This window comes from Lontra canadensis, unplaced genomic scaffold, assembly GCF_010015895.1.
Source record: "Lontra canadensis isolate GAN:19392208 unplaced genomic scaffold, GSC_riverotter_1.0 scaffold28, whole genome shotgun sequence".
In the NCBI taxonomy this organism is placed as follows: Eukaryota; Metazoa; Chordata; class Mammalia; order Carnivora; family Mustelidae; genus Lontra; species Lontra canadensis.
In genome coordinates this window covers 18,888,776-18,914,462 of record NW_022631022.1, presented here as the reverse complement: position 1 = coordinate 18,914,462, position 25,687 = coordinate 18,888,776, and the positions used below count along the sequence as shown (strand labels likewise).

Sequence of the window (25,687 nt, the reverse complement as noted above, 5' to 3'; positions counted from 1 at the left end):
AGGCAGCCAGCCAGGCGATCCGTGTGGCGCTGGGGCTGCGTGTCCTGCCACAGGCGTGGACCACAAATATGACACGCGCAGGCTCCTCCTTGCAGGCAAAAGCCTAGCTCCGCACGCAAGCCCGGGGCCTTTGCACCGCCCCCTCCCACCCCTACCCCCACCCCCCAATCGCGCACACGCCAGGCTTCGCGGTTCCTCTCCCTCCACCCTCACCTCCAGGCTCGCCTAGAGACTGGCGCTTTAAGAGCCCCGCCCCGACTCCCCTCCCCCTTCGCGTGACTGTGCCGGGACCCGAGGTGGGGAGTCCCGCAGCTGGGTGGCTGCGCCAGGCTCCAGGCCCTTCTCACGCGACTCCCGGGCACCGCGCGCAGGCCAGGTGGAGCGGGGATGGGCCGCGTGACCTCTGCCCCCTGGAGGGATGTACCAGACAAGTGCACGCTAGCCTGGGGAGGCTTTTGCGCTGGGCGTCCCCCTCCTCGGTCCCTGCGCCCCCTCTCCTCCCCGGTCCGAGGGTCCCCCTCTTCTCGGTCACCTAGAGCTGGCCGCACAGCCCGCTCGATTTCTCCGCCCCGCCACTAAGCTGGCAGCCCCGGAGTCAAGAGGGAACCTCGAAGGCCTGTGGGTCCCCCCTGGAGGTACCCCCAAAGTGGTCCTAGAGCTAGTGAGGGCCAGTGAGCGCTCAGCGAGACTGCGCGTTTCCATCCATTCCCGTCTATCTATCGCCTGTCTATCGGGGAGCTCAGACTTCGGCCAGTCACCCCGGCTCTGGGGGCTCTTGGGGAATGAAGCCAGCCCTTCGGCGCCTCTGGCCTTCCGGCCCCGGTGACCTCAGGGCTGGGGTCGCCGTGCTTCTCACGCGAGCCCGGACTCAGTAACCCGGGGGAAAGAGGTCATCACAAGGCAGCCCCGCCCCGCCTGCCAGGCCCCCGTCAACTAGTAGCAAGAGGGAGGCACTTGCAAGCCCAGTGTCCTGGGGATGCAAAAATTAGGGTGAGGGGTTACCGCACCCGGGTCTGGAGGGCTTCCTATACCGTGTCTTTGGGCGGTTTGGGGACTTCTTCAAATCCCCACCTCAGGTGGGGTCTGCGCTGTCCGTGGGGACCTTGGAACTGGGGTCTCAAGTATCCCCAGCCGTCACTCCTTTTCCTGCTGGCACTTGGATGAGGAGTCCCCATAGTGAGTTCTTACCTGTCCCTGAGTTCCCCCAACCCAGTCTAACCCCCACTTCCCATCTCCCGTTCCTCCCCTCTATCCCCTCTATCCTAGAGCAACCCCCTCTTCAGTCCGCCCCTCCCTCTGCCTAGCTCCAGGGGGTGTGGCCAAGCGCTCCAGCTGTTTATAAAGGTGGAAGTGCTTTTCACCCTCATCCTGAAGGTGACAGTTCCTAGGAGCCTTCCCTGATCTTCTTTGGGGTCTCTGGCTTAAGAGACCACTCGTCCCAGCTCACTTCAGTACCTCCTCACAGCGCAGGTGAGTGCTGGGGACTTCTGGCTTGCCCTTTCCCTCCCAAGAGCAAGAAAATTTTGATGCCTCTTAGGTTTTCCTAGGTGGCCGCTGACCTGGCACCTCAAAAAAGGAGGCTAAGAGCGTCCTTAGTGACCAGGCACTCCATCTCCATAGTGGGAAGACTGAGGCCGGGGGAAGAACAGGAATTAGCCAAGGTCCCACAGCTAGTGTCAGAATTCTAGATTTTCCATGGGCTCCCTTCAAGGACTCCGGGATTCAGCCTTCAGTTCCATTCCCACTGACTCTCTGAAAGCCCTCTGGGCTTCCCCATCAGGGTCACCTGATAGGCTGGAAGATGTATACCATATACCACTGCGGGAGGCAAGAATGATGTGCAGCGCCTTGTTCAAGCTTTGTGAGGAGGGGGGCTTCTCCCTGGGTGGACAGGTTGGATGGAGGGGGCAGGTTGGGCTCTTATCTGTTGTACCTTGCCTTATCTAAAAGCTACCCCTGGCTGTCTCAACCCTCACCTCCAAGGCATCGCTTGTCAGACCCAAGATGTGCTGGCTAGGACAAGAGATGCTGATCTGAACCGAAGTCCTGGGCATTGCCCAGGGCCCCTCCGTATCCCACTAACTGCCTTCTCTGTCCTGTGCTCGGGGGCAGTCTATGGGAGAGCCTACGGAGAGCTGGACTGTCAGTCCCTGAAAACTCACCAGTCACATCTTTCTTGGCCTCTTACTGTCGTACTAAGGCTGGAGGTCATCTGGGCACCCCGTGTGCCAAAGGGAAACCATGGCACCCCAAGACCTGTCCCTACGTCACTCAGGGAGTCAGGGCTTGAAGGATCCAGCTCCTCCAGGAGGCCTCCCTAGATAGATGGCTGTATAAGGTAGGACCCAGGCAATCTCCCCATCTTGGGAAGTTCTGTGGGGAAACCAGGATTCAGATGGGGAGGCTCCCCAGGTCAGATCTGGGTTTTCTCTTCTCTGAGATCTAACTGAGCCTCCTGAATCAAAGATCATATCCCCACCTCCACCCCAAGTGATATAACTGCCAGAAAGGCAAGATGACAAGTCCAAGGCCCGTGGACTTGGAATGGGGAAACCTGGAGCTCCTCATCTCCAGTCCGGGACACGTGGCAGGAGCCCCAGTCAGAAGCCCATGTCTTGAAGAGAATACTCAAGGAATTTGCACACCCTTTCTAGAACAAGCCTAGAGAAAACGTATTGTCTCCACTTCTGTTAAATTTAGATTGATTCCTAATTTCCCAAATTCCAGTCTAGTGTTTTCTTGTAGCCCTTATCTGGTGGGAGTCTTCCATTTATTCTCTGTTCTCTGGTGACTAGGAAATGGGGGAGGCCCAACTGTTCATTCATTTAGAACTGAGCCCAGTGAAAACCCTGGCCTGGATTTCTGTGATCGGGAGCCTCAATGTAGCTTGTCTCTGGTTGCTTTTAAACCCTGGGTCAGTCTGACTCAGAGAGCCTCATGAGGTGGAGTAGTGTGGCTTAGGCAGTGGCCTTGGGGTTCCCTGTCCCTTCCCTATCCTGTCCCAGGGTCTGGTCTGGCAGGATTCCCTAGACCCTGGGATGGAGATATAGAAAATGGAGAGTTCTAGGAGAGAATGTGACCACTCTTCAAAGGGAGGTAGCTGTGACAGGAGCTCCAGAACTTCCTAGGGAACTTTCCCTAAGAGGTCTGAGTCCCAGCTCTGTCACTGAGTGGTGGGTGACTTTAGTCAAGTCAGTGGCTCCTCTGGAGGTCAATGTCCCCAAATGTGAAATGAGCCAAAAGGAGCACATGATCCCTAGTTCTCCTGACATCCTTGTTTTCCCAAGTGAGGTGGATAGTACTCAAGGGGGTTGGTGGTGACGTATGTCGATTATGTGTTTGATAAACATTAGGGGGAAAAAAATCAAACCTGTACTTTGACACAGATATTTTTGTTTGGGATGATGCTATGTGGGTAGATTTAAAGTTGATTATATATATTTTTTAAGATTTTATTTATTTATTTGACAGAGATCACAAGTAGGCAGAGAGGCAGGCAGAGAGAGAAGGAAGCAGGCTCTCTGCTGAGCAGAGATCGATGTGATGTGGGGCTCAATCCCAGGACCCTGGGATCATGACCTGAGCCGAAGGCAGAGGCTTTTAACCCACTGAGCCACCCAGGCGCCCCTAAAATTAATTTTAGAAAAGCATAAAATAAGTGACAGTACAGGTGCTATATGAGAATCACAGACTGATGTGTAGAAAACCCTTTTTTAAAAAATTTATTTTGGGGCACCTGGGTGGCTCAGTTGGTTAAGCAACTGCCTTTGGCTCAGGTCACGGTCCCGGAGTCCTGGGATCGAGTCCCGTATTGGGCTCCCAGCTCCATGGGGAGTCTGCTTCTCCCTCTGACCTTCTGGCCTCTCATGCTCTCTCACTGTTTCTCTCTCAAATAAATAAGTAAAATCTTTTAAAAATTTTTTATTTTATTTTATTTTATTTTATTTTATTTTATTTTATTTCAGTTTAAGGGGGCTCCATGCTGGGCTTGAACTCACAACCCTGAGATCAAGACCTGAGCTGATATCAAGAGTCGGATGCTTAACTGACTGAGCCACCTAGGTGCCCCAAAGAAAAACCCGTTTTAGATAGGTGCAGCAGTATTCTGGAATTGGGCACTTTGGGTTGGGAGTGTGGATCCAACACTGTGTGACCTTGTGCTAGTTACTTAACCTCTCTGAGCCTCACCGTAGTCTACCTTATAGGCTGTGGCCAGGACTGAATGAATGACTGTGAAATTCTTGGCACATGGCGGCATCTCAACAAACACCTTCTCCCATCTTCTCCTCCCCTTCATGTCCAGATAGCTGTTCTGGATAGGAAATTTTCTCCTTTCTTTGACCAGCATGCTGACACTTTAGGACATTGGTTCCTCATATCCCCCCATCTGATATCTTGGTCTTTTCTCCCCACCCTGCCTCTCAGCAGTCATCTGGAGAACTCTACACTGATGATGTCCTCTGTGTCCATACTCTCCATCCCCATCTCGGCCACAGAGTTTCTTCTGGCCTCCTCCGTCTTCTGCCTAGTGCTCTGGGTGGTCAGGGCCTGGCAGCCTCGGGTTCCCAAAGGCCTGAAGAGTCCCCCGGGGCCGTGGGGTTGGCCCCTGCTGGGGAATGTGCTGACCTTGGGGAAGACCCCACACCTGGCACTAACGAGGCTGAGCCAGCGGTATGGGGACGTGCTGCAAATCCACATTGGCTCCACACCTGTGCTAGTGCTCAGCGGCCTGGACACCATCCGGCAGGCCCTGGTGCGGCAGGGGGATGATTTCAAGGGCCGGCCTGACCTCTATAGCTTCACTCTGGTTACTGATGGCCAAAGCATGACCTTCAACCCGGACTCTGGACCAGTGTGGGCTGCACGCAGGCGCCTGGCCCAGAACGCCCTGAAGAGCTTCTCCACTGCATCAGACCCGGCTTCCTCGTGCACCTGCTACCTGGAAGAGCACGTGAGCAAGGAGGCGGAGGCCCTCCTCGGCAGGCTGCAGGAGCAGATGGCAGAGGCTGGGCGCTTTGAACCCTACAGATATTTAGTGGTGTCGGTGGCTAATGTCATCTGTGCCATGTGCTTTGGCAAGCGCTATGACCATGATGACCAAGAGCTACTTAGCTTAGTGAATCTGAGTAATGAGTTTGGGGAGGCGGTTGCCTCTGGGAGCCCCATGGACTTCTTCCCCATCCTTCGTTACTTGCCCAGCCCCGCCCTGGATTCCTTCAAGGACCTGAATAAGAAGTTCTATAGCTTCATGCAAAAGCTGGTCAAGGAACACTACAGAACATTTGAGAAGGTACTGGCTGGGGAGAGGCAGGTGGCTGTGGGGAGCAATAGGGATGGGGCCGGAAGGTCAGATACAACTGGAGGAGTAGGGGGTTTGGTGGGCTCTCAGGGACTTCGCCCTGGGATTTTGAGGCGAGCGGTTGAGTGGACTCCGTCCTTGGCAGGGAAATAGAACTTTTCCTTGATTGGCCTTTCTATCCTTCCATCAGACAGCAATATTTACTGAATACCCAGTCTGTGCAGGACCCAAGGCCAGTGGTTGTGGGCAATAGAGAGTTAAAAAGCTGTTCTCCTGGCCTCATAGATGACACCTCTGTCTCTGGGGTCCCTTGAATTGGGGCTGCCAGCATTCCAAGGCAGGAGAGAGCCTTAAAGAGGCCCGAGAAGCTGGTCTGGCAACCTTGGGGTGGAAGGCTCACCTCTTGAATGAAGGTGCTAGGGATGTGCGGAACCAGGCCTCATGGAAAGGTAGGCCTGGATTTGGGATCTCGTTCACCTGTGGGCCTTCCCTACCCAGGGCCACATTCGGGATATCACAGACAGCCTGATCGAGCACTGCCAGGAGAAGAGGCTAGATGAAAATGCCAACATCCAGCTGTCTGACGAGAAGATTGTTAACGTTGTCTTGGACCTGTTTGGAGCAGGTATGAGCTACCCCTTCGTGCCTTTCCTATGCCCGGCTGCCCAGACCTGCCAACTGCTTGAGCTTTCCCTTTGTTCTTCACGGGGCAGGATTTGACACGGTCACAACTGCCATCTCCTGGAGCCTCCTGTACCTGGTGACGAACCCCAGTGTGCAGAAAAAGATCCAGGAGGAGCTGGGTAGGTGGGGGCTTCCTTTGAAGTGCTCAAGGCAGAAGGCCTGGCCAGGTTCTGGGCAGCCCCTTCATGCACATAGTCCTTTTATTTTGTTTTATTGTAAATATTTTATTTGTTTGAGACAGTGAGTGAGAGAGGAGAGCACAAGCTGGGGGGGGTAAGGGGGAGAGGGAGAGGGAGAAGCGGGCTCCCCGCTGAGCAGGGAGCCTGATGCGGGGCTCGATCCCAGGACCCCAAGATCATGACCTGAGCCGAAGGCAGAGGCTTAGCAGACTGAGCCACCCAGGCGCCCCACATGGTCCTTTATGTTCTGCAGACACAGTAATTGGCAGGGCCCGGCAGCCCCGGCTCTCCGACAGGCCCCAGCTGCCCTACATGGAGGCCTTCATCCTGGAGATATTCCGACACGCTTCCTTCGTCCCCTTTACCATCCCTCATAGGTGAGGCCCCATGGATCGACTGCTGTCCCTCCAGTCCGTGCACCCCATCAGGGCCAGTGGAAGGGACCAGTGTGGGAGGCAAGGGGATGTCCTTGTGGTCCTGAGCCTGACCGGGCTTCCTTCTTCCCCAGCACCACAAGAGACACAAGCCTCAGTGGCTTTTATATCCCTAAGGGACGTTGTGTCTTCGTGAACCAGTGGCAGATCAACCATGACCAGTAAGTTGAGAGGAGGCAAGGGCAACTCTGCCCTCTCCCGAGCTCCAAACCCTGCTGTCCTTGGGCCACTTGGCCATCCCCTGCCCTTCCAGGCCGGAGTTCAACCCACTGGATGCTTCTGAGCCCCTGGGCTACCACTTTAGCTGCTTCTCTCTGATTACAGGAAACTCTGGGGTGACCCGTCTGAGTTCCGACCAGAACGATTTCTCACTCTTGATGGCACCATCAACAAGGCACTGAGTGAGAAGGTGATTCTCTTTGGTATGGGCAAGCGGAAGTGCATCGGTGAGACCATTGCCCGCCTGGAGATCTTTCTCTTCCTGGCCATCCTGCTGCAGCAGGTGGAATTCAGTGTGCCCCAGGGCACAAGGGTGGACATGACCCCCATCTATGGGCTGGCCATGAAGCACGCTCGCTGTGAGCACTTCCAAGTGCGGGAGCGCACTTAGGGGGCTGAGAACCCTGCAGCCTAGACTCTGCCTACCTGGCCTGTCTGGGCAGCCAGGACAGGGGGCTGGCCCAGGTCCAGGGGGTGTTCTAAGCCTCAGCCAGAAACCCACAGATATTGGTCTGGCTGGATTTTGCTGTCTGGGCTGCAGGCAAGGCTGAAGGATCGTGCCTGCCCACCACCCTGTACTTGCTGCTCTGCGTACTGACCATGGACAGTGGGCACAGCAGGAGCCCCAAAGGAGCAGATGGAGCCTTCTGGAATTGTGCTTGAGCCAGGAGGCTTGGTTGGTTTGGGAGGTCCTAAGCCCCTGGAGAGCTTGAGGGAATGCACTAAAAGGCCATAAACCCAGTGGCTGGCTGGCTTTCTGTGGGGGTGGATTGGCTGGAGAAACATTTAGAGCAGGCCACACCGGGGCCTGTCCAATCCCTCTGACACTTGGGAGCTGTCACTAATGAAGGGAAGAAGCATCTTCAGATCTGCTGAGCGATCTGACCACGGGGTTCTGGGCCACTGTGATGCCTTTTGTGTTCTCCCTGTAGGCAGCAACAGGGCTGCCTCCCAGCCTTGGAGGGCCCCTGTTCCTGTCCAGGAGGGGCCGGGGACTTGGACATGTCTAAGAGGAGTAGAGAGCAGAGGGAGGGCCCAGATTCAGACACCAGAGACCAGTTCTCTATGCCCTATATAAAAATGCCTTTTAAAAATCTTTGTACGCAAGAAGCTTTTTTTTTTCGCCTGCATTTATCATACATAAGAACTTAAGAACAACTTACTGAGTGCAATAGAGAAAAAGTCTAACCCAAGTATCCAGAAATGTGTAAGAAACACCTACCTTGGGGCGCCTGGGTGGCTCAGTGGGTTAAAGCCTCTGCCTTCATCTCAGGTCATGATCCCAGGGTCCTGGGATTGAGTCCCGCATCGGGGTCTCTGCTCAGTGGGGAACCTGCTTCCTCCTCTCTCTCTGCCTGCCTCTCTGCCTACTTGTGATCTCTGTCTGTCAAATAAATAAATAAATCTTTAAAAAAAAAAAGAAGAAAGAAACACCTACCTAAGCTAAATAAAGATATTAGCCAGCACTCCTACTGTGGAAATTTTTTGATTCTTGAGTGAATCCGTCACTCCTCTACCTGCCCAGTCTGAGCCCAGTCTCATGGTGGGTTTTACTCAGGGAGGAAGAAGAGGAAGAGGAGGCGGTGAAGAGGTGAAGCCACGGCTTTCAGACGCTCAGCGTCCAGCTGGGGCCCAGGACTACCGCCTCACTGCCTTCCTCTAACTGATCACACACCGATGAAGTACATTCTCTAGACCAGGCACTGGGGGATACACAGCAAATAAGACACGGTCTTGGCCTTCAGAAGTCTCCCAGACTCGTTGGAGGAACCAACTCCTGAACACATCATCCAATTCATCACAATGAATTGGGTGATGCGTTCAGGAGTTGGTTCCAGATGCACGGAAGACGAGACCCTGAGCTGGGGCTGGGTGGCAGGGGGGGAGAGAGAGAGAGTGAGTGTGTGTGGAAGGGGATGCTGCAGATCTTGGGGATATCGATGCAGATTCTTCCTCAAAGAATGAGAGGCAGGGGACGCCTGGGTGGCTCAGTCTGTTGAGCCTCTGACTCTTGATTTTTGGCTCAAGTCATGATCTCAGGGTTGTGAGATCGATCCCTGCCTCAGGCTTTGTGCTCAGTGAGGAGTCTGCTTGAGATTTTCTCTCCCTCTCCTTCTTCCCCTCTCCCCTACTCACATTTTCCCTCTCACTGTCTAAAATAAATAAATAGATCTTAAAAAAAGAAATGAACAATACTAAACTGCAGTGTCTGGGAATACACACTTGGCAACAACTCTTACAATAAGAAGAAGGAAATGATTACTATCAGGATATAGAGAGTGGTCGCTCTGGTGGGGAGGGAGTGTGTTATAATTGAAATGGCCATGTAGAAGGCTTCCAGGATGACCGATAAAGTTCCATTTCTTCTTTTTTTCCCAAAGATTTTATTTACTTATTTGACAGAGACACAACAAGAGAGGGAACACAAGCAGGGGGAGCGGGAAAGGGGGAAGCAGGCTTCCTGCCAAGCAGGGAGCCTGATGCAGGGCTCGATCCCATGACCCTGGGATCACAACCCGAGCTGAAGGCAGACACTTAACAACTGAGCCACCCAAGCGCCCCTAAAGCTCCATTTCTTAACCTGGGTGTGGTCCAAAGATACTTGCTTTATAAAAATAAGAAAAAAAAAACCCCAAAATATCTTGTACTTCTCTTTGCTTTTTAGAAATGTAATGAATATATATGGTCAATCCCCTTCAACCAAAGACCACCAAGAACATACCTGTAGTGACACAAGCTGGGTTTATAATTCATTGCAGGCAGTGAGGGAAAACGGCCACCACAGGGAACTGTGGGGTGTCCCAATAAGAGGATGTTAGAATCTCTTACAAGATTTGGGCTTTGGCTAAGTATTTTAGGGGAAGGTTAGTTCTAGATTGGATGCTGTTAGAAAGTGGAGACAATTCTATGCTTGGGTATCTTGTGGGTAGCAAGCACTGTGACCTGGCTTTTCTCAATGCTTAGACAAAACAAAGAAGTGGCCTTATGTTTTTTTTTTTCCTATATTTTAAAAAATTTTGGTAGAATACATATAACATGAAATTTGCCATCTTGGGGCACCTGGGTGGCTCGGCCGGTTAAGAGTCTGCCTTCAGCTCAGGTCAGGATCCTGAGGTACTGGGACTGAGCTCAGGCTTTGGGCTCCCTGCCCAGAGAGGAGCTTGCCTCTCCCTTTCCCTCTGCTACTCCCACTACTTGTGCTCTCTTGCTCTCTCTCTGTCAAATAAATAAAGAAAATCTTTAAAAAAAAAAAAAGAAATTTACTGGGGGCACCTGGGTGGCTCAGTGGGTTAAAGCCTCTGCCTTCGGCTCAGGTCATGATCCCTGGGTCCTGGGACGGAGCCCTGCATCGGGCTCTCCGTTCAGCGGGTAGCCTGCTTCCTCCTCTCTCTCTCTGCCTGCCTCTCTGCGTACTTGTGATCTGTCTGTCAAATAAATAAATAAAATCTTAAAAAAAAAACAGAAAAAAAGAAATTTACCATCTTAACCATGTTTTTGTTTTTTTAAAAGATTTTCTTTATTTATTTGACAGAGAGAGACAGAGAGAGGGGAAACACAGGCAGGGGGAGTGGGAGAGGGAGAACAGGCTTCCTTACAGTGCAGGGAGCCCAATGCAGGGCTGGAGCCCCACATGGGACTCAATCCCAGTATCCTGAGATCATGACCTGAGCCAAAGGCAGATGCTTAACCCACTAAGCCACCCAGACATTCCCCATCTTTTCCTATTCAATTATTTCTAGTTTTATACCCATGCAGCTGGAAAAGATACTTAGTATTATTTCAGTATTCTTAAATTTGCCATGACTTGTTTTATGACCTATCATATGACCTATCTTGGAGAATGTTCCTTGTGCACTTGAATAAAATATGTTCTCAGCTGCTATTGGATGGAATCTCCTGTGTATCTGTGATAGGTCTATTTGGCAGTATGATTCAAGTCCAATGTTTCCTTGTTGATTTTCTCTCTGGATGATATATCTATTGTTGAAAGTGAGATTTTGAAATCCTTCACTATTATGATATTGCTGCCTACTTTTCCCTTCGGATCTGTTAGTATTTGCTTAATATATATTAGATGTTCTCGTGTTGGGTGATATATATATATATATATATATATATATATATATATATGATTATTATTTCTTGTTGATGAACTGACTCCTTTAGCATTATACAGTGACCTTCTTTGTCTTTTGTTAGTATTTTTGGCTTGAAAACCTTATTTTGTCAAAATACAGCTACTTATGCTATCTTTTTGTTTCCACTTGCATTGAGTATCTTTTTCCATCCTTTCCCTTTGAGCCTCAGTGTGTCCTGAAAACTGAAGTGTTTTTTTTTTGTTTGTTTGTTGTTTTGTTCCTTTTTGTTTGTTTTTTGGAGAGGAAGAGCGGGTGAGGACTTTGTGACCCCAGGAAAGCAGCTGCTAGGGAGCAGCACCTGGAGCCAAATGGGCTTCTGTGGGCAGGTAGGAGACGTGGCCTGGCCCTGGAAGCCCGGCTGGATCCCCGCGGCGCTCCTTCCTGTTCACGTGACCTTCACCAAGTGTTGTAAATCGTAAAAAGTAAATATCCGTCCGCGTCCGCGGAGGAGCAACAGGAGGCCTCCACAGAAGAGCTCACTAAGTGCCCGACTTCGTAAGCACGAGGCTCCCAGCAGCTCAGTTAAGCCTCATCACGGCTGCGCGCGCAGGGACTGTCACCCCCGTGTTCCACTTGAGAAAACGGAGACGCAAAGATGGTAAATACCACGTCCCGCCTGGTCCGTGGGGGCGGGGCCGTCCATACATTATTTCAAATCCTCCTTTACTTCCAGTCGGGGCACGTCGGTAGCGGCACCTGGGAGAAGGTCAGGTCAGGACTGAGGTTGGAGAACTCGGAGCACAGCTTCCTCACGCCTCCCTCTCTCCGGCTGAAACACCTGTTCTCACCCCACCCTTTTGTCACGCCCCCTGCTGGCTGGGTAGCCCCGAAGGACGTGGCCGGGGCTGCATTTCCCCTCCGGCCTCCTTCACGCGGAGAGGCTGAGAGAGGGCGGGAAGCCTGGGGTTAGGGATGAAGCCTGGGTGTGCGCTCCGTGGAGAAGCGACCTTCGTTTCCCAGCTCATGCTTGAGGCCACATGGGCCTGCAGCCTGGAGGCAACAGAGAGGAAGGGACCCGTGGGCCCCGGGGAGGTGAGTGGGGCTGACTTTGCCGGGGTGAAAGGGAAATGGTCTGTCCGGAGGCTCAGTGCAGGGGGCCCACATCAGGCGGCTGTCTGCTGCCTTCAGCCAGGCCTGCTGGGCCGCCGGGGACCTGGGAGGGAAACTGCGCAGGAAGGTGGTATGTGGGGAGCTGGGGCCTGGCTGCGGACCTTCCAGAAGAGACAGTGCTTCGCCTTGAGGAATGTGTAGGCGCTTGCTCCATATGAAAGTAGGGAAGAGCATTCCAGGGAGCGGGAACAGCATGCACAAAAGCTGCGCCACCTCAAACCCTGGCTGTGTTTAGGGAGCTGTGGAAAGCCAGGTGTGGCCGAGGCCTGGAGGGCCTGGGAGTGGGGTAGCTGCAGATGGGCCTGGAAGAGAGGCCGGGCCAGCTCATGGACACCACCGGCCTAGAGCTGGGCCTTTGGGAGTGAAAATGGACAGCAGGGGACTGGCCTGTTGAGGTATGGGCTTTGGAATGCCCTTGTGTCAGAGATTGTGGAGTTGAATGGGAAGGGGGAGATTCTAGAAGGGGGTGGGGGGAGAGGCAGAAGAAGAGCTAGCAGGAGACTGAAATACAGTTTGAACATTTATTTTATTATTTTATTTCTTAAAAAGATTTTATTTATTTATTTGACAGATCAAGGTAGGCAGAGGGGCAGGTGGGAGGCGGGGGTGGCGGGGGGAGCAGGCTCCCCGCTGAGCAGAGAGCCGGATGCAGGGCTCCATCCCAGGACCCTGAGATCATGACCTGAGCAGAAGGCAGAGGCTTAATCCACTGAGCCACCCAGACAGCCCGCAGTTTGAACATTTAGCCATTTCCTCCTCTGCTACAGGCAGTGTTAGTTGGATCTTGGTTTTTTATCCCTTCAACCACTTTATGTCTTTGGATTGGAGAATTCATTTCATTTACATTTAAAATAATTTTGGGGGCGCCTGGGTGGCTCAGTGGGTTAAGCCGCTGCCTTCAGCTCAGGTCATGATCTCAGGGTCCTGGGATAGAGTCCCGCATTGGGCTCTCTGCTCAGCAGGGAGCCTGCTTCCCTCTCTCTCTCTGCCTGCCTCTCCGTCTACTTGTGATCTCTCTCTGTCAAATAAATAAATAAAATCTTTAAAAAAATAAAAAAATAAAATAATTTTGGGAGTGCCTGGATGGCTCAGTTGGTTGAATGTGCTCTGGTCCTGGTCCCAGAGTCCTGGGATTGACCCCCACATGGGGCTCCCTGCTCAGTGGGGAGCCTGCTTCTCCCTCTCCCTCTGCAGCCCCCACTGCTTTTGCTTTCTCTCTCTGTCAAATGAGTAAATAAAATCTTGAAAAGAAAAATAATAAAATAATAATTGAGGGGTGCCTGACAGGCTCAGTTACTAGAGCATGTGACTCTTAATCTCAGGGTGGTGAGTTCAAGCCCCACCTTTGGCATGGAGGCTACCTAAAATTAAAAAAAATAATAAAATATTTAAAATAATTTTTGATAGGCGAGAACTTACTAATGCCATCTTCTTAATTGGTTTACTGGCTATTCTGTAGTTCCCTTGCGTCTTTCTTCCTCTCTCTGCCTTCCTTTGTGAATTGATGGTTTTCCATTGTGGTATGCTTTGACTCCCTTCTCTTCATCTTCTGTGAATCTACTGTAGGTTTTTGCTGTGTGGTTACCACGAGGCTTACATAAAACTTCTTCGAGATATAATCATCTCTTTTACATGGATAGCAATTTAACTTCCAATGGATACATAAACTCCATTCTTTTATGCCCTCCTTTTGTTTTTGATGTCACAATTTACATCTCTTTATATTGTGTATCCATTAATAAATTATTGTAGCTATAGCTATTGTAATCATTTTGGCCTTTAACCTATTTCTTTGTAAAATTCCGGTATAATTAAATGTAATGAGTGTTGTATAGGTTTCAGGTGTATAGTATAGTGATTCAAAAATTTTATACATTACTCAGGGCTCATCACAATAAGTGTCTGTCCTTTAACCTTTATATTAGAGTTAAGTGGTTAACACATCACCATAGAACAGTATTAGAGGGGCGCCTGGGTGGCTCAGTGGGTTAAGCCTCTGCCTTCAGCTCAGGTCATGATCTCAGGGTCCTGGGATCGAGCCCCACATTGAGCCCCACATCGAGCCCCGAATCAGGTGCTTTGCTCAGTAGCGAGCCTGCTCCCACCCCACACCCGATTCTCTGCCTGCCTCTCTGCCTACTTGTGATCTCTGTCTGTCAAATAAATGAATAAAATCTTTTAAAAAAAGAGAACAGTATTAGATTAGATTGTTAGGAACCCCCCCTTTTTTTGAATGATTTTACTTATTTATCTGACAGAAAGAGAGATCAGGAATAGGCAGAGAGGCAGGCAAAGAGAGAGAGGGAAGTAGGCTCCCTGCTGAGCAGAGAGCCCAATGTGGGCCTCGATCCCAGGACCCTGAGATCATGACCTGAGCCTAAGGCAGAAGCTTAACTCACTGAGCCACCCAGGCACCCCACTTGTTAGGAAAAGTCTTTATCTTGTACTGGGTTTAACTTAAAATAGCTGATGAAATATATGTTATTTAATATGTTCATCAAATTAATTACATTTTAAGATTAAGAATTAAAACTTTAAGTACTATTGTCATCCAACATTGTGGTATGACTAAATCTTTACATATATTAAAATAATAATGTCAGTTATCAAAAAATTTAAATATGGTAGGGAAAAAGGGACTTATAGGTAAAGGAATATTATAGGGTAGAATATAAATTTGCTCTGGATATGAAGAAACAAATAATATTCTTTGTCCTCTGTACACTCTACTCAGACCATACAATTATATTTTGCCTCACCTATGTACATATTCTCAATTCTCAAGTCTCATTTCTGTTTCCCAGCTGCTTGTTCCTATACTCCCTGGCTCTTTTATTTATTTTATTTTTTATTTTTTCCTACATTGTTCTAATAAAGCAACAAGGATTCTTTACTTCAGGAAGGATTTAAATTCTTAATGATCATTATGCTAACTTTTATTATGTTATTGTTTTAAATATTGCTATTATTATCCTGATTAATGAGGTAGCCAAGATAACATATTCCTTGCTCTTGAGGCCGGTCTGTTCCAACAATTTTTTTGACACTGCCTTTCCAAAATTCAAAGTAATGAATTTTAAATTTGTAAGTCTTTGGGATAGTGGTAGATGGTTATACAACCTTGCTAATGTACTTAATGCCATTTCATTGAACCCTTAAACATGGTTACAACAGTAAATTTCATGTTATATGCATTTTATTACAATTTTTAAAAGAACAAGAGTCTTTTGTGCCTAAATTGACTTTGAGATTTCCCAGATGGTCAGTGAGGAACCAGAGGATTTGCTGTTTCTTCTTGTCGAAGGAGGAATAATAGGTTTATTTGTTACTTTCTAGATTTTATTTAACTGAAAATATTGGATAATTCTTTTGTTTTCCAAACCCTGGATGAAATTTAATTTAATTGTCAATTAAATATGACATATCAAAAGAGTTCAGTTTTGATATTGATATAAATATGTTTTAGGGACTGTCTTATATGCATTTTAACTTGAGAATAGGCATGCTCGTGTTCACCGACAACAACTGGAACAGTAACTGCACAAAGACTGATGAGTAACTTTTCTTTCTGGGCTTAAATATCCATTTCACTTGGGAACAATCAGAAGAAAAAGTGTGGTGTGTGGCTGGGTGGGACAGTTGGTTAACTGCCTGACTTCATTTCGGCTCAGGTCATGATCTTGGGTCCCGAATTAAGCCCCATGTCAGCTCCACGCTCAGTGCAGAGTCTCTTAGGATTCTCTGGCCCTCCCACCGCGCTTTCTCTCCCTCTTTCCCTCTCTCTTTCTAAAATAAATAATCTTTTTTTTTTAAAGATTTTATTTATTCACTTGACAGACAGAAATCACAAGTAGGCGGAGAGGCAGGCAGAGAGAGGTAGGGAGAGGAACAGGCTCCCTGCTGAGCAGTGAGCCTGATGCGGGGCTTGATCCCAGGACCCTGAGATCATGACCCGAACCAAAGGCAGAGGCTTAACCCATTGAGCCACCCAGGTGCCCCTAATACAAATAATCTTAAAAAAAAAAAAAAAAAAAAAGGAAAACTTTGTGGTATAAGTGGCAGACTGAATGTGTATTATTCTCAAGAAAGCTTTCCACTTTCCTCGTTCTAGTATTGTTGATATTAAAATCGATCAGAGCCATTCAGTCTTATCATGCTCAAGTAGGTTTGTTGTTTTTTGTTTTTTTTTTTTTAAGATTTTATTTATTCGGGGCTCCTGGGTGGCTCAGAGCTTTAAATCTTTAAAAAGATTTTATTTATTCATTTGACAGAGACAGAGAGAGAGAGAGAGATCTCAAGCAGGGAAAGCAGTGGACAGAGGGAGAGAGAGAGAGAGAGAGAGGGAGAAGCAGACTCCCTGCTTCTGGGGCTGGATCCCAGGACCCTAGGATCATGACCTGAGCCCAAGGCAGACAATGGACTGAACCAAACTTTTTTTTTTTTTTTTTAATCAGTCAGAGAGAGAGAAAGAGACCACCAGTAGGGAGAGCAGGGGGAGCAGTAGGCATAGAGAAAGGGAGCCCAATGCAGGATCATGACCCAAGCCAACCATATGCCTTCTTCCTTACACTACCACAAGTTATAGATCAGAAATTGAGTTTTCTAGAAGGAACATCAAAAAGCTTCAACAATGAACCATTATGGACACTCACCAGACTATACTAAATGACCAGGTCAGGACCTTTCCGACCTTTTTAGTCCAGAAACAGGGTCTTCATGAAAGTAGACAGCTCCATCCCAAGACTTTTCAATCAAGATCAATACCCGAAAATAAGGCTAATGATTTACCTTTTAATTCTGCTAAAAGATACATTGTTAACAACTTAAACCTTTCTTTAAAAGGCAAATCTTTTGGGGTACCTGGGTGGCTCAGTTGTTAAGGGTCTGCCCTTAGCTCAGGTCATGATCCCAGGGTCCTAGAATTGAACCGTACATTGGGCTCCTTGCTCAGAGGGAAGCCTGCTTTTCCCTCTCCCACTCCCCCTGCTTGTGTTCCTTCTCTTGCTGTCTGTCCAATAAAGTCTTTAACCAAAAAAATCACAATGAGATTGCTTCATGGTCAATAGAATAACTATAATAATTATCATGTTAAAAAGGAAGATAAAAAGTGTTGTGAGGGTGCGAAAAAATCCGAACCCTTGTATATTGATAATGGGAATACAAAAAAGCAGCCACTGTGGAAAACAGTTTGTTAGTTCCTCAATAAGTTAAACATAGAATTATCATATAACCCAGCATTTGCCCTCCTAGATAGATACCCAAAAGAACTGATAACAGGTGTTTGAACAAAAACTTGTACATAAATGTTCATAGCAGCAATATTTATAGTAGCCAAAAGGAAGAAACAGCCCAAATATCTATCATGTGATAAATAGATAAACAAAATGTGGTTTGTTCATGCCGTGGAATATTATTCAGCCATAAAAAGGGATGAAGTGCTGGTACATATTACAACATGGATGAATCTCAAAAACAATATTCTAATGAAAGAAGATACAAAGTCCCTGTATTGTACTAATCCCATTTAAATGAAATATCCAGAGTCAGCAAATCCTTAGAGACAAAAGACAGATTAGTAATTGACAGGGGTTGTAGGGAGAGAAGAATGGGGAGCGACTGCTTTATGGGTGGGGTTTCCTTTGAGATGATTAAATGTTCTGGAATTAGTGGAGGTGGTTGCACAACATTGTAAATATGCTAAATGTCACTAGTGATAAATTTTATGTCATATGTATTTTACTTAAATTAAAAAAAAATGTTCAGGGGTGCGTGGGTGGCTCAGTCAGTTAAGTGTCTGCCTTTGGCTCAGGTCCTGATCCCAGGGGTTGGGATCAAGTCCTGTGTAGGGCTCCTGGCTCAGCAGGGGGTCGGCTTTTCCCTCGTCCTCTGCCCATCCCCCTCTGCTCATGCTCTGTCTCTTGCTTTCTCTAGCTCTCAAATAAATAAAAATAAAAACTTAAAAAAATTTTTTTTTAATGGAAAGAAAAAAAAACCTCATAGGGAGTGGGACCCTTGTGGAATCTTGAAGTAGCTTAGTTTGGGTCCAAGAACCAGTCAGAATCTTTTCCCGTGTCTGTTAGAGCCAATCAAAATCTCCTGCATTCACTCAGTGTAAAATCTATCAGACCTGCTCAAGCATTGCTGAGACTCTGAATGAACACAGGGCTCCCTTGCCTGGCAAGTTTAATTCATTCCTATCTTTCAGCTGGTCTTGGTATCTTATGAATAGGGCCAGCCTCAGCTATGTGATCTTCAGCAAGTGACTTCAGTTCCCTGGGTCCATGTTTTCTCAACTATGAAATGGGGTAATACTTCCTACCTATTCTATGTTGTGTACATGTTGCATATGGTAGGATGAAGTTGGTGAGGCCACAGGAGGAAACAGGAATGAGGCTTGGATGGAGGACATTTGTATTCACAGGTTCCAGAGAGGGGGTCACCGCACACCACGAAGGGCCACAAGAGAAGGGCCTTGTTACTTGCTTTGGTCAATAGAGAGAATTGCGGGGTGCCTGGGTGGCTCAGTGGGTTAAGCCTCTTTCTTTGGCTCAGGTCATGATCTCGGGGTCCTAGGATCGGGCCCTGTGTAGAGCTCTCTGCTCAGCAGGGAGTCTGCTTTCCCGCCCTCACCCCCCCCCCCCCCCTACTCCCGCTCTCTGCCTACTTGTGATCTCTTTCTGTCAAATAAATAAATAAAATCTTAAAAAACAATAGAAGGAATTGCAAGTGATGGTGTGCTAGTTCTGAGCATCCTATTGTCCTTTCTTGGGCTCCTGACACCACCAAGAGCAAACCCAGGCTAGCCTGCTAGAGAATACAAGACTGTGTGGAACAAAGAGCAGTCAAGGCCACCTTCAACCAGACAGACCCTGGCCAGCCTTCCTTGAGCAAGTCCAGCAAAGATCAGCCACTCCTAGCCCAATCAGCAGAACTATCCAACTAATCCATAATGAACTAATAAATCATTGTGGTTTTTTGTTGTTGTTGTTTTTTAAATATTTTATTTATTTATTTGACAGAGATCACAAGTAGGCAGAGAGGCAGGCTGAGAGAGAGGAGGAAGCAGCTCCCTGCTGAGCAGAGAGCCAGACGGGCTTGATCCCAGGACCCTGGGATCCTGACCTGAGCTGAAGGCAGAGGCTTTGACCCACTGAGCCACCCAGGCGCCCCTCATTGTTTTGTTTTGTTTTGTTTTGTTTTAATATTTATTTGTTTGAGACAGAGAGAGAGAGAGAGAGAGAGAAAACATGAGCGGGGGAGGGGGCAGAGGAAGAAGCAGACTCCTCGATGAGCAGGGAACCCTATCTGGGGCTCGATCCTAAGACCCCAGGATCATGACCTGAGCCAGAGGCAGGCACTTAACCGACTGAGCCACACCAGGTGCCCCAATGGTTGTTAATTTTAAACCACTAAATTGGGGGGGGAGTTTGTTACATAGCAATAAATAACTGATACAGTGTATTAATTTGGTTTCCTTGGTTCAACAATAAGCTTCTTCATGGCAGGCCTTATTTGTTGCCTCCGTCCTAGCTTTTAACACCAGGGATGAGCACAAGGTTGCCATTCCATACATCCTTGTTGATTTCTTCCCTAATAACTTTCTCTGTTGATTGGGTGAGTTGGAGTCCCTTATTTTGCTTGTCTAGGTTTACTTCTCTCTTGTTTACACCTCTGTCTGCTTTTCCACAGGCTTGGGTCATGACTAAGTGAAGATGTATATCGCCCTGTTGGGGCTTTTTCCCTGAGCATTTCTTTCTTTCTTTCTTTTCTTTTCTTTTTTCTTTTTCTTTTTTTCTTTTTTTTTTTTTTTTTTTTAAGAGAATGGAGAGGGAGCAGAGAGGGGGAGAGAATCTTCAGCAAGCTCCATGGCCAGTGCGCAGGGCCTCTCAGGGGGCCCGATCTCATGATCCTGAGATCATGATCTGAGAGGAAATCAGGAGTCTGATGTTCAGTCAGCTGAGCCACCCAGGTGTGCGAGATCCTGAGTGATGCAGGAGAGATGTTAGAGTTTAAGCCCATGGCCAAGAAAGGATTCTTGAGACGTCTTTGGTGAAAAAAGGTGGTTTTATTAAAGCATGGGACAGGACCCACGGGCAGAAAGAGGTGCACTGGGGTCATGAGGAATAGCCTATTATATACTTTCAAGTTGGGAGGGGGTTAAGGATAGCTCAAGCCTCCCAGGTATTTTGGAAACAGGTTTTCAGGATCCTGTGGGGCTAGCTATTATTAGGAAAAGGTCATTTATCACTATTTAGTAAAAACTCAATCATGAGACCCTTCAGATGTATATCAGTGGGTCATATGCTTGGAGGACGATTGCCAAAATGCATCTTGGGGGATGGAGATAAAGGAAATTTCCAAAGGAATTTTTATGTGTTAAGGCAGACTTACAGGATCCTGGGGATTGGGCCTAAGATTGCCTTTTGCCCTTAGCAAAGTATTAACATCAAAACAGCTGAGTTTCTAGAGGAATGTCACTCTGCCTGTTTCAGGGACTTGTCAGTGGGCTGCAAGTAGTAGGGAAAATTAATAATTTTTCTTCTGCCTTTGTTTCCCAAATCACTGAGCAGACTCAATCTATGAGACTCAATCTATTTAAGAAAAATGCAGACTCATGAAACAGGCCATGGAATTCTTGGGTTTATCACAAAATTTGTTTAAAGGCTCTTACCCTGCATGTGAACTATTCGTTGATTTCCCACTTGGCACTTCTCTTAAAGGGGAAATGTCAGTGATCTGAGGATGTGGTACACAGGTGAGTGGTAGTAGACAATAAGGCATCACGGAGATATACAACCTGTAGTCATCACCCATTTGGGCTGTGGGGAGCACCCAGAGGTGTCCTGAACTCAATTATTCTGCACCATGAGTTTACCCCTTGAGGTATGCTGGGGGAGGACAGCTGGCTTCTAGGTCCTCAGGAGCATAATGAAGCCGAAAGGGAGCTCACCGTCTGGGCCATCTGCCAGAATGACCTAGGAGTTTTTTTTTCCATGCAACCCCCTCCCTGCTGACCTCTGAACTTCTACTGGGTCCTGCTCTGTTCCTGTGTAGTGAGATCTTCTCTCCTGAGTACTTTAATAGCAGGCTTGCAGGTTCTGGTGAGGAGAATTGCAAACCTGTGCACCCCTGCACAACCCCTAAGGCTTGCCTGGGAACCTGTGAAGGGAAGCAGGCACCCCTGAAACTGTTTAAAACCCCAAGGCCCAAGCAGGAAATGGTAAGTTAGCAACACCATTTGAAAAGGCCAACTGTAGGGGCGCCTGGGGGACTCATTGGGTTAAGCCTCTGCCTTCAGCTCAGGTCATGATCTCAGGGTCCTGGGATCAAGTCCCACATTGGGCTCTCTGCTCCGCAGGGAGCCTGCTTCTCCCTCTCTCTGCTTGCTTCTCTGCCTACTTGTGATCTCTGTCAAATAAATAAAAAAAATCTTAAGAAAAGAAAAGGCCAACTGTAGGGGAGCCTGGGTGGCTCAGTAGTTGGGCATCTGCCTTGTGCTCAGGTCATGGTCCTGGGATCCTGGGATTGAGCCCCTGCATTGGGATCCCTGCTAAGCGGGAAGCCTGCTTCTCCCTCTCCCACTCCCTCTGCTTGTGTTTCCTCTCTTGCTGTGTGTTTTTATGTCAAATACATAAATAAAATCTTAAAATGAAAGGCAAACTGTTGTTGGGCCGGTGGACCTCCGAGGATGCAGGAGGACAAGGGGAGGGAGGACGGGAAGCTGAGCGGCTGGAGCTGGGAGCCACATCCTGGGTGAGGGGAGTCTGCGGCCTCAGCTGGGACCTTTGTCTATTCTCTTCCTGGACATCCTTTCCAACAGAAAACACACCCTCCCTTATTACCCAGCACTGTTCTACACACCCTCCCCTATTACCCAGCACAGTTCTACCTTCCCCTGGTTCTTTATGCTCATAATCTATCCCTGCCTTATTGAAAAAAAGAAAGCATTCTCTCATTTAGACATTGGGAAAGGGGGCGCCTGGGTGGCTCAGTGGGTTAAAGCCTTTGCCTTCAGCTCAGGTCATGATCTCAGGGTCCCGGGATGGAGCCCCGCATGGAACCCCGCATGGAGCACCCCCGCAGCATCTGGGCTCTCTGCTCAGCAGGGACCCTGCTTCCCTTCCTCTCTCTGCCTACTTGTGATCTCTGTCTGTCAAATAAATAAGTAAAATCTTTAAAATAGAAAAAAAGAAAAAAAAATAGACATCAGGAAAGGAGCTTGACAGAGAAGGCCAAGGAGAAGGTAAGGATCACAGGGTATGGCAAAGAGGTGTAGTGGTGATATAGTTTTGGAATACAGGTGAGGTTCGGTGGGGTGAGGTCTGGAGCCGATGACCAAGAAAGAATTCTTGATCCGTTGTTGGTGCAAAATGGTGGTTTTACGAAAGCACAGGGAGGGGATGCGTGGGCAGAAAGAGCTGCCGCCCCAGGGTGGTGAGGGGTGGCTGGTTTTATACTTGGGAATTGGGGGTGGGTAAGGAAAAGGGAGGTTTCAAAAGAACTTTCATATGCTAAAGAGGACCTACCAGATACTGGAGGCCTTGCTATTAGTCAAGCTAAGGTTGTTCTTCCCTCTAGTAAGACATTAACTTTAAGACAGTTGGGAGCTTCCTGGAGGAACGTCACACAAATCCCACCCAGGAGTGGGGGAAGGAGGTTGCTGGGTGTCAGCCTGTGTCTTGTCCTCAGCTAGCCTTTTGCTCCCTCATCCTGCCTGATTCCCTCCTGCTGTTAGCAAAGTATTGATATTAAGGCAGCTGAGTTCCTAGAGGAATGTCACTTGGCCTGTTTCAAGGACCTGTCAGTGGGCCACAGAAAGTAAGGAAATTTAATAGTTTTTCTTCTGCCTTTGTTTCCCACATCACTAAACTACTTACAGCCCATTGACAAATCCCTGAGTCAGGCAGAGTCTGACCTTCCTCAAGGAATACACAACCGCCTTAAGGTATTTATCAATGGGCTGCAAGTTGTTTTTTTTTTAAGATTTTATTTATTTATTTGACAGAGAGATCACAAGTAGGCAGAGAGGCAGACAGAGAGAGAAGGGGAAGCAGGCTCCCTGCTGAGCAGAGAGCCCGAGGCGATGCTTGATCCCAGGACCCTGGGATCCTGACCTGAGCGGAAGGCAGAGGCTTTAACCCACTGAGCTACCGAGGCTCCCCTGGGCTAATTTTATCTAAATATCTTTAGCATTTGTTCTCATCTTGGAAGCAGCCAGTCACAAAAAAACACATGCTGTGTGATTCCATTAGCGTGTCTGTAAGAGGTGACTCTGTGGAACCCCCCCACCCCTTTATGCATGGCAGCCCTTTCCCCATTTGCCCCTCCCTCCCCCAAGCCCCAGGCAAGCTCTAATTTAATTTCTGTCTCTACATTTATCTGTTCTTCTGTTGATGGACATTTAGGTTGTTTCCATCTGTGGCTATTGGAAATAATGCTACTATGACCATTTGTGTACAAAATTTTGTTCCAACACATGTTTTCAGTTCTCTGGGGTGTATACCCAGAAGTGGAATTGCTGGGTCATGTGGATATCCTGACTTTTTGAAGAACTGCCAAAGTATTTTTCACAGCCCCTGTACCATTTTATGTTCCCACCAGCAAGCTTGAGTACTTTCCTCTCCCTTTACTCTCAGGGACATTTAAAGGAGTCTTTAATTTTTTAAATTTTTAATTTTTAAAGGAGTCTTCTTTAATTTTTAAATTATTTAATAATTAATTAATTTGTGAGAGAGAGTCAAGTTTGAGTCCAAGCTGGGGGGGGGGGGGGTAGGGGCAGAGAAAGAAGCAGACTCCCTGCAGAGCAGGAAGCCTGATGGGGGGCTTGGTCCCAGGATCCCAGGATCATGACCTGAGCCCAAGGCAGAGGCTTACCCCACGGAGCCACCCAGGTGCCCCTAAGGAGTTGGCACAGTCATGTCAGTTGTTCAGGCTGTAATCGTCTAGCCTGTGGCTAATCTATTGGGAGGATTGGAAGTTAGTACCCTGGCCATGGTGGTAATATTGATGAAGTTCTAAGAACACAGGTGGGGTTCGGTGGGGTGAGGTCCGGAGCTGATAACCAAGAAAGAATTCTTGAGACATCTTTGGTACAAAATGGTGGTTTATTAAAGCATGGGGACGGGACCGTAAGCAGAAAGAGCTGCTGCCCCGGGGATGTGAGGAGTGGTCTATTATATACTTGTAAGTTAGGGAGGGGATTAGGGATGATGTAAGTCTCTAAGGAATTTTGGAAGCAAGGTTTCTAGGACCTTGAGGGGCTAGCTATTGTCTGGGGAAAAGGTTATTCTTTACCAGTAATAAAAGCTTTTTGTGAGACCCTTTAGATGTTTATCAGTGGGCCATATGCTTGGGAATAATTGTCGACACTATCTTGGAGGTTTAGAGATAAAGTTTCCAAAAGGAATTGTTAAAGTAGACTTACAGGATCCTGGTTGGGGATAGGGGTTCAGTCAGGCTAGGATTGCCCTTTGCCCTTAGCAAAGGCTTAAGGTGGGGGTAGTTGAGTCCCTAGAGGAGAGTCACTCTGCCTGTTTTAAGGGCTTGTCAGTAGGTAAGGAAATTTAATAATTTTTCTTCTGCTTCTGTTTCCCTCATCAACATGACCCAGAAATTGGTGTCCTTTCTTTATTCCTGTTCTTTTTTTTTTTTTTAAGATTTTATTTATTTATTTGACAGAGAGAGATCACAAGTAGGCAGAGAGGGAGACTGAGAGAGAGGAAGGGAAGCAGGCTCCCTGCCTAGCAGAGAGCCGGATGTGGGGCTCGATCCCAGGACTCTGGGATCATGACCTGAGCCAAATGCAGAGGCTTTAAACCACTGAGCCACCCAGGTGCCCCTATTCCTGTTCTTTTATAAAGTTGTCTTGGGCCCGGGAGAGCCACCTAAATCACCAGGACAGCTGCTAATCCTAAGATTCCTGCGTGAGTTTCCTCCTCATTGGTCTAATGTGATCCTCTCCACATCCCTGGTGTCACCTCTTCCGGCCTTGAGAACGCCACTGTGAGTCGGCTGAAACCAGTACCTGATTGAATTGAAACCCAACTAGGCACCCTTTCCAAGGAAGTTGGCTGTGAAGGCTGCATGTATTGGAATGTCGCTTAGGCCATGATGGAATTCTATCTTTACTGTTTTCTGTCAATGTCCTCTAACTACTTAAGCTACAAAACTGGGTACTTTCCTCTTGAAAAACTTTTTTTTTTTAAGTTGAAAACCTTTTCTAGTGTTTTCCATGGGTTAAAAACAGCGGGTTCTCTGTGTCCTTCACGGTGGGGCCTTCAGCAAGACTAGCCAAGCTGCAGTGCAGCCTTTACAGTAAAGCAAACTTGGTCCATACATCAGCACCCATCATAGTCTAGAATGCAATGGTTAGGGGTGCCTGGGTGACTCAGTTGTTAAGTGTCTGCCTTCGGCTCAGGTCATTATCCCGAGGTCCTGGGACCGAGCCCCACATCGGGCTCCCTGCTCGGCGGGAAGCCTGCTTCTTCCTCTCCCACTCCCCCTGATGTATTCCCTCTCTCACTGTGTCTCTCTGTGTCAAATAAATAAAAATAAAATCTTAGAATGCAATGGCGAAGCTGGGGAGCGGGGTGGGGGGCGGGCGGGGGTAGAGGTGGGCAGGCC

General features: G+C 48.2%; 1 protein-coding gene across 2 annotated transcripts; it reads left to right on the top strand.

Annotated features, from left to right (window-relative positions):
• Positions 1 to 1,331: 1,331 nt before the first annotated feature.
• On the top strand, positions 1,332 to 7,910 carry LOC116872037 (cytochrome P450 1A1). Of its 2 annotated transcripts, none has more exons than XM_032865053.1 (7): positions 1,332 to 1,470; positions 4,429 to 5,290; positions 5,798 to 5,924; positions 6,013 to 6,102; positions 6,416 to 6,539; positions 6,671 to 6,757; positions 6,921 to 7,910. In XM_032865053.1, the coding sequence occupies exons 2-7, from the start codon at positions 4,451 to 4,453 to the stop codon at positions 7,204 to 7,206; spliced, it is 1,554 nt and encodes a 517-aa protein (XP_032720944.1). In that variant the 5' UTR covers positions 1,332 to 1,470; positions 4,429 to 4,450; the 3' UTR covers positions 7,207 to 7,910. The 2 variants fall into 2 exon arrangements, with proteins under 2 accessions (XP_032720944.1, XP_032720943.1); XM_032865052.1 differs by having other exon boundaries at positions 1,333 to 1,470; positions 4,426 to 5,290.
• The last annotated feature ends 17,777 nt before the right edge of the window (positions 7,911 to 25,687 follow it).

Excerpts from the sequence above, each read along its gene's own strand:
- LOC116872037 (XM_032865053.1), top strand. The coding sequence starts at position 4,451 with ATGATGTCCTCTGTGTCCATACTCTCCATCCCCATCTCGGCCACAGAG. Across the intron at positions 5,925-6,012 it reads CTTGGACCTGTTTGGAGCAG|GATTTGACACGGTCACAACT; the intron begins GTATGAGCTACC and ends TTCACGGGGCAG. Across the intron at positions 6,103-6,415 it reads AAAGATCCAGGAGGAGCTGG|ACACAGTAATTGGCAGGGCC; the intron begins GTAGGTGGGGGC and ends TATGTTCTGCAG.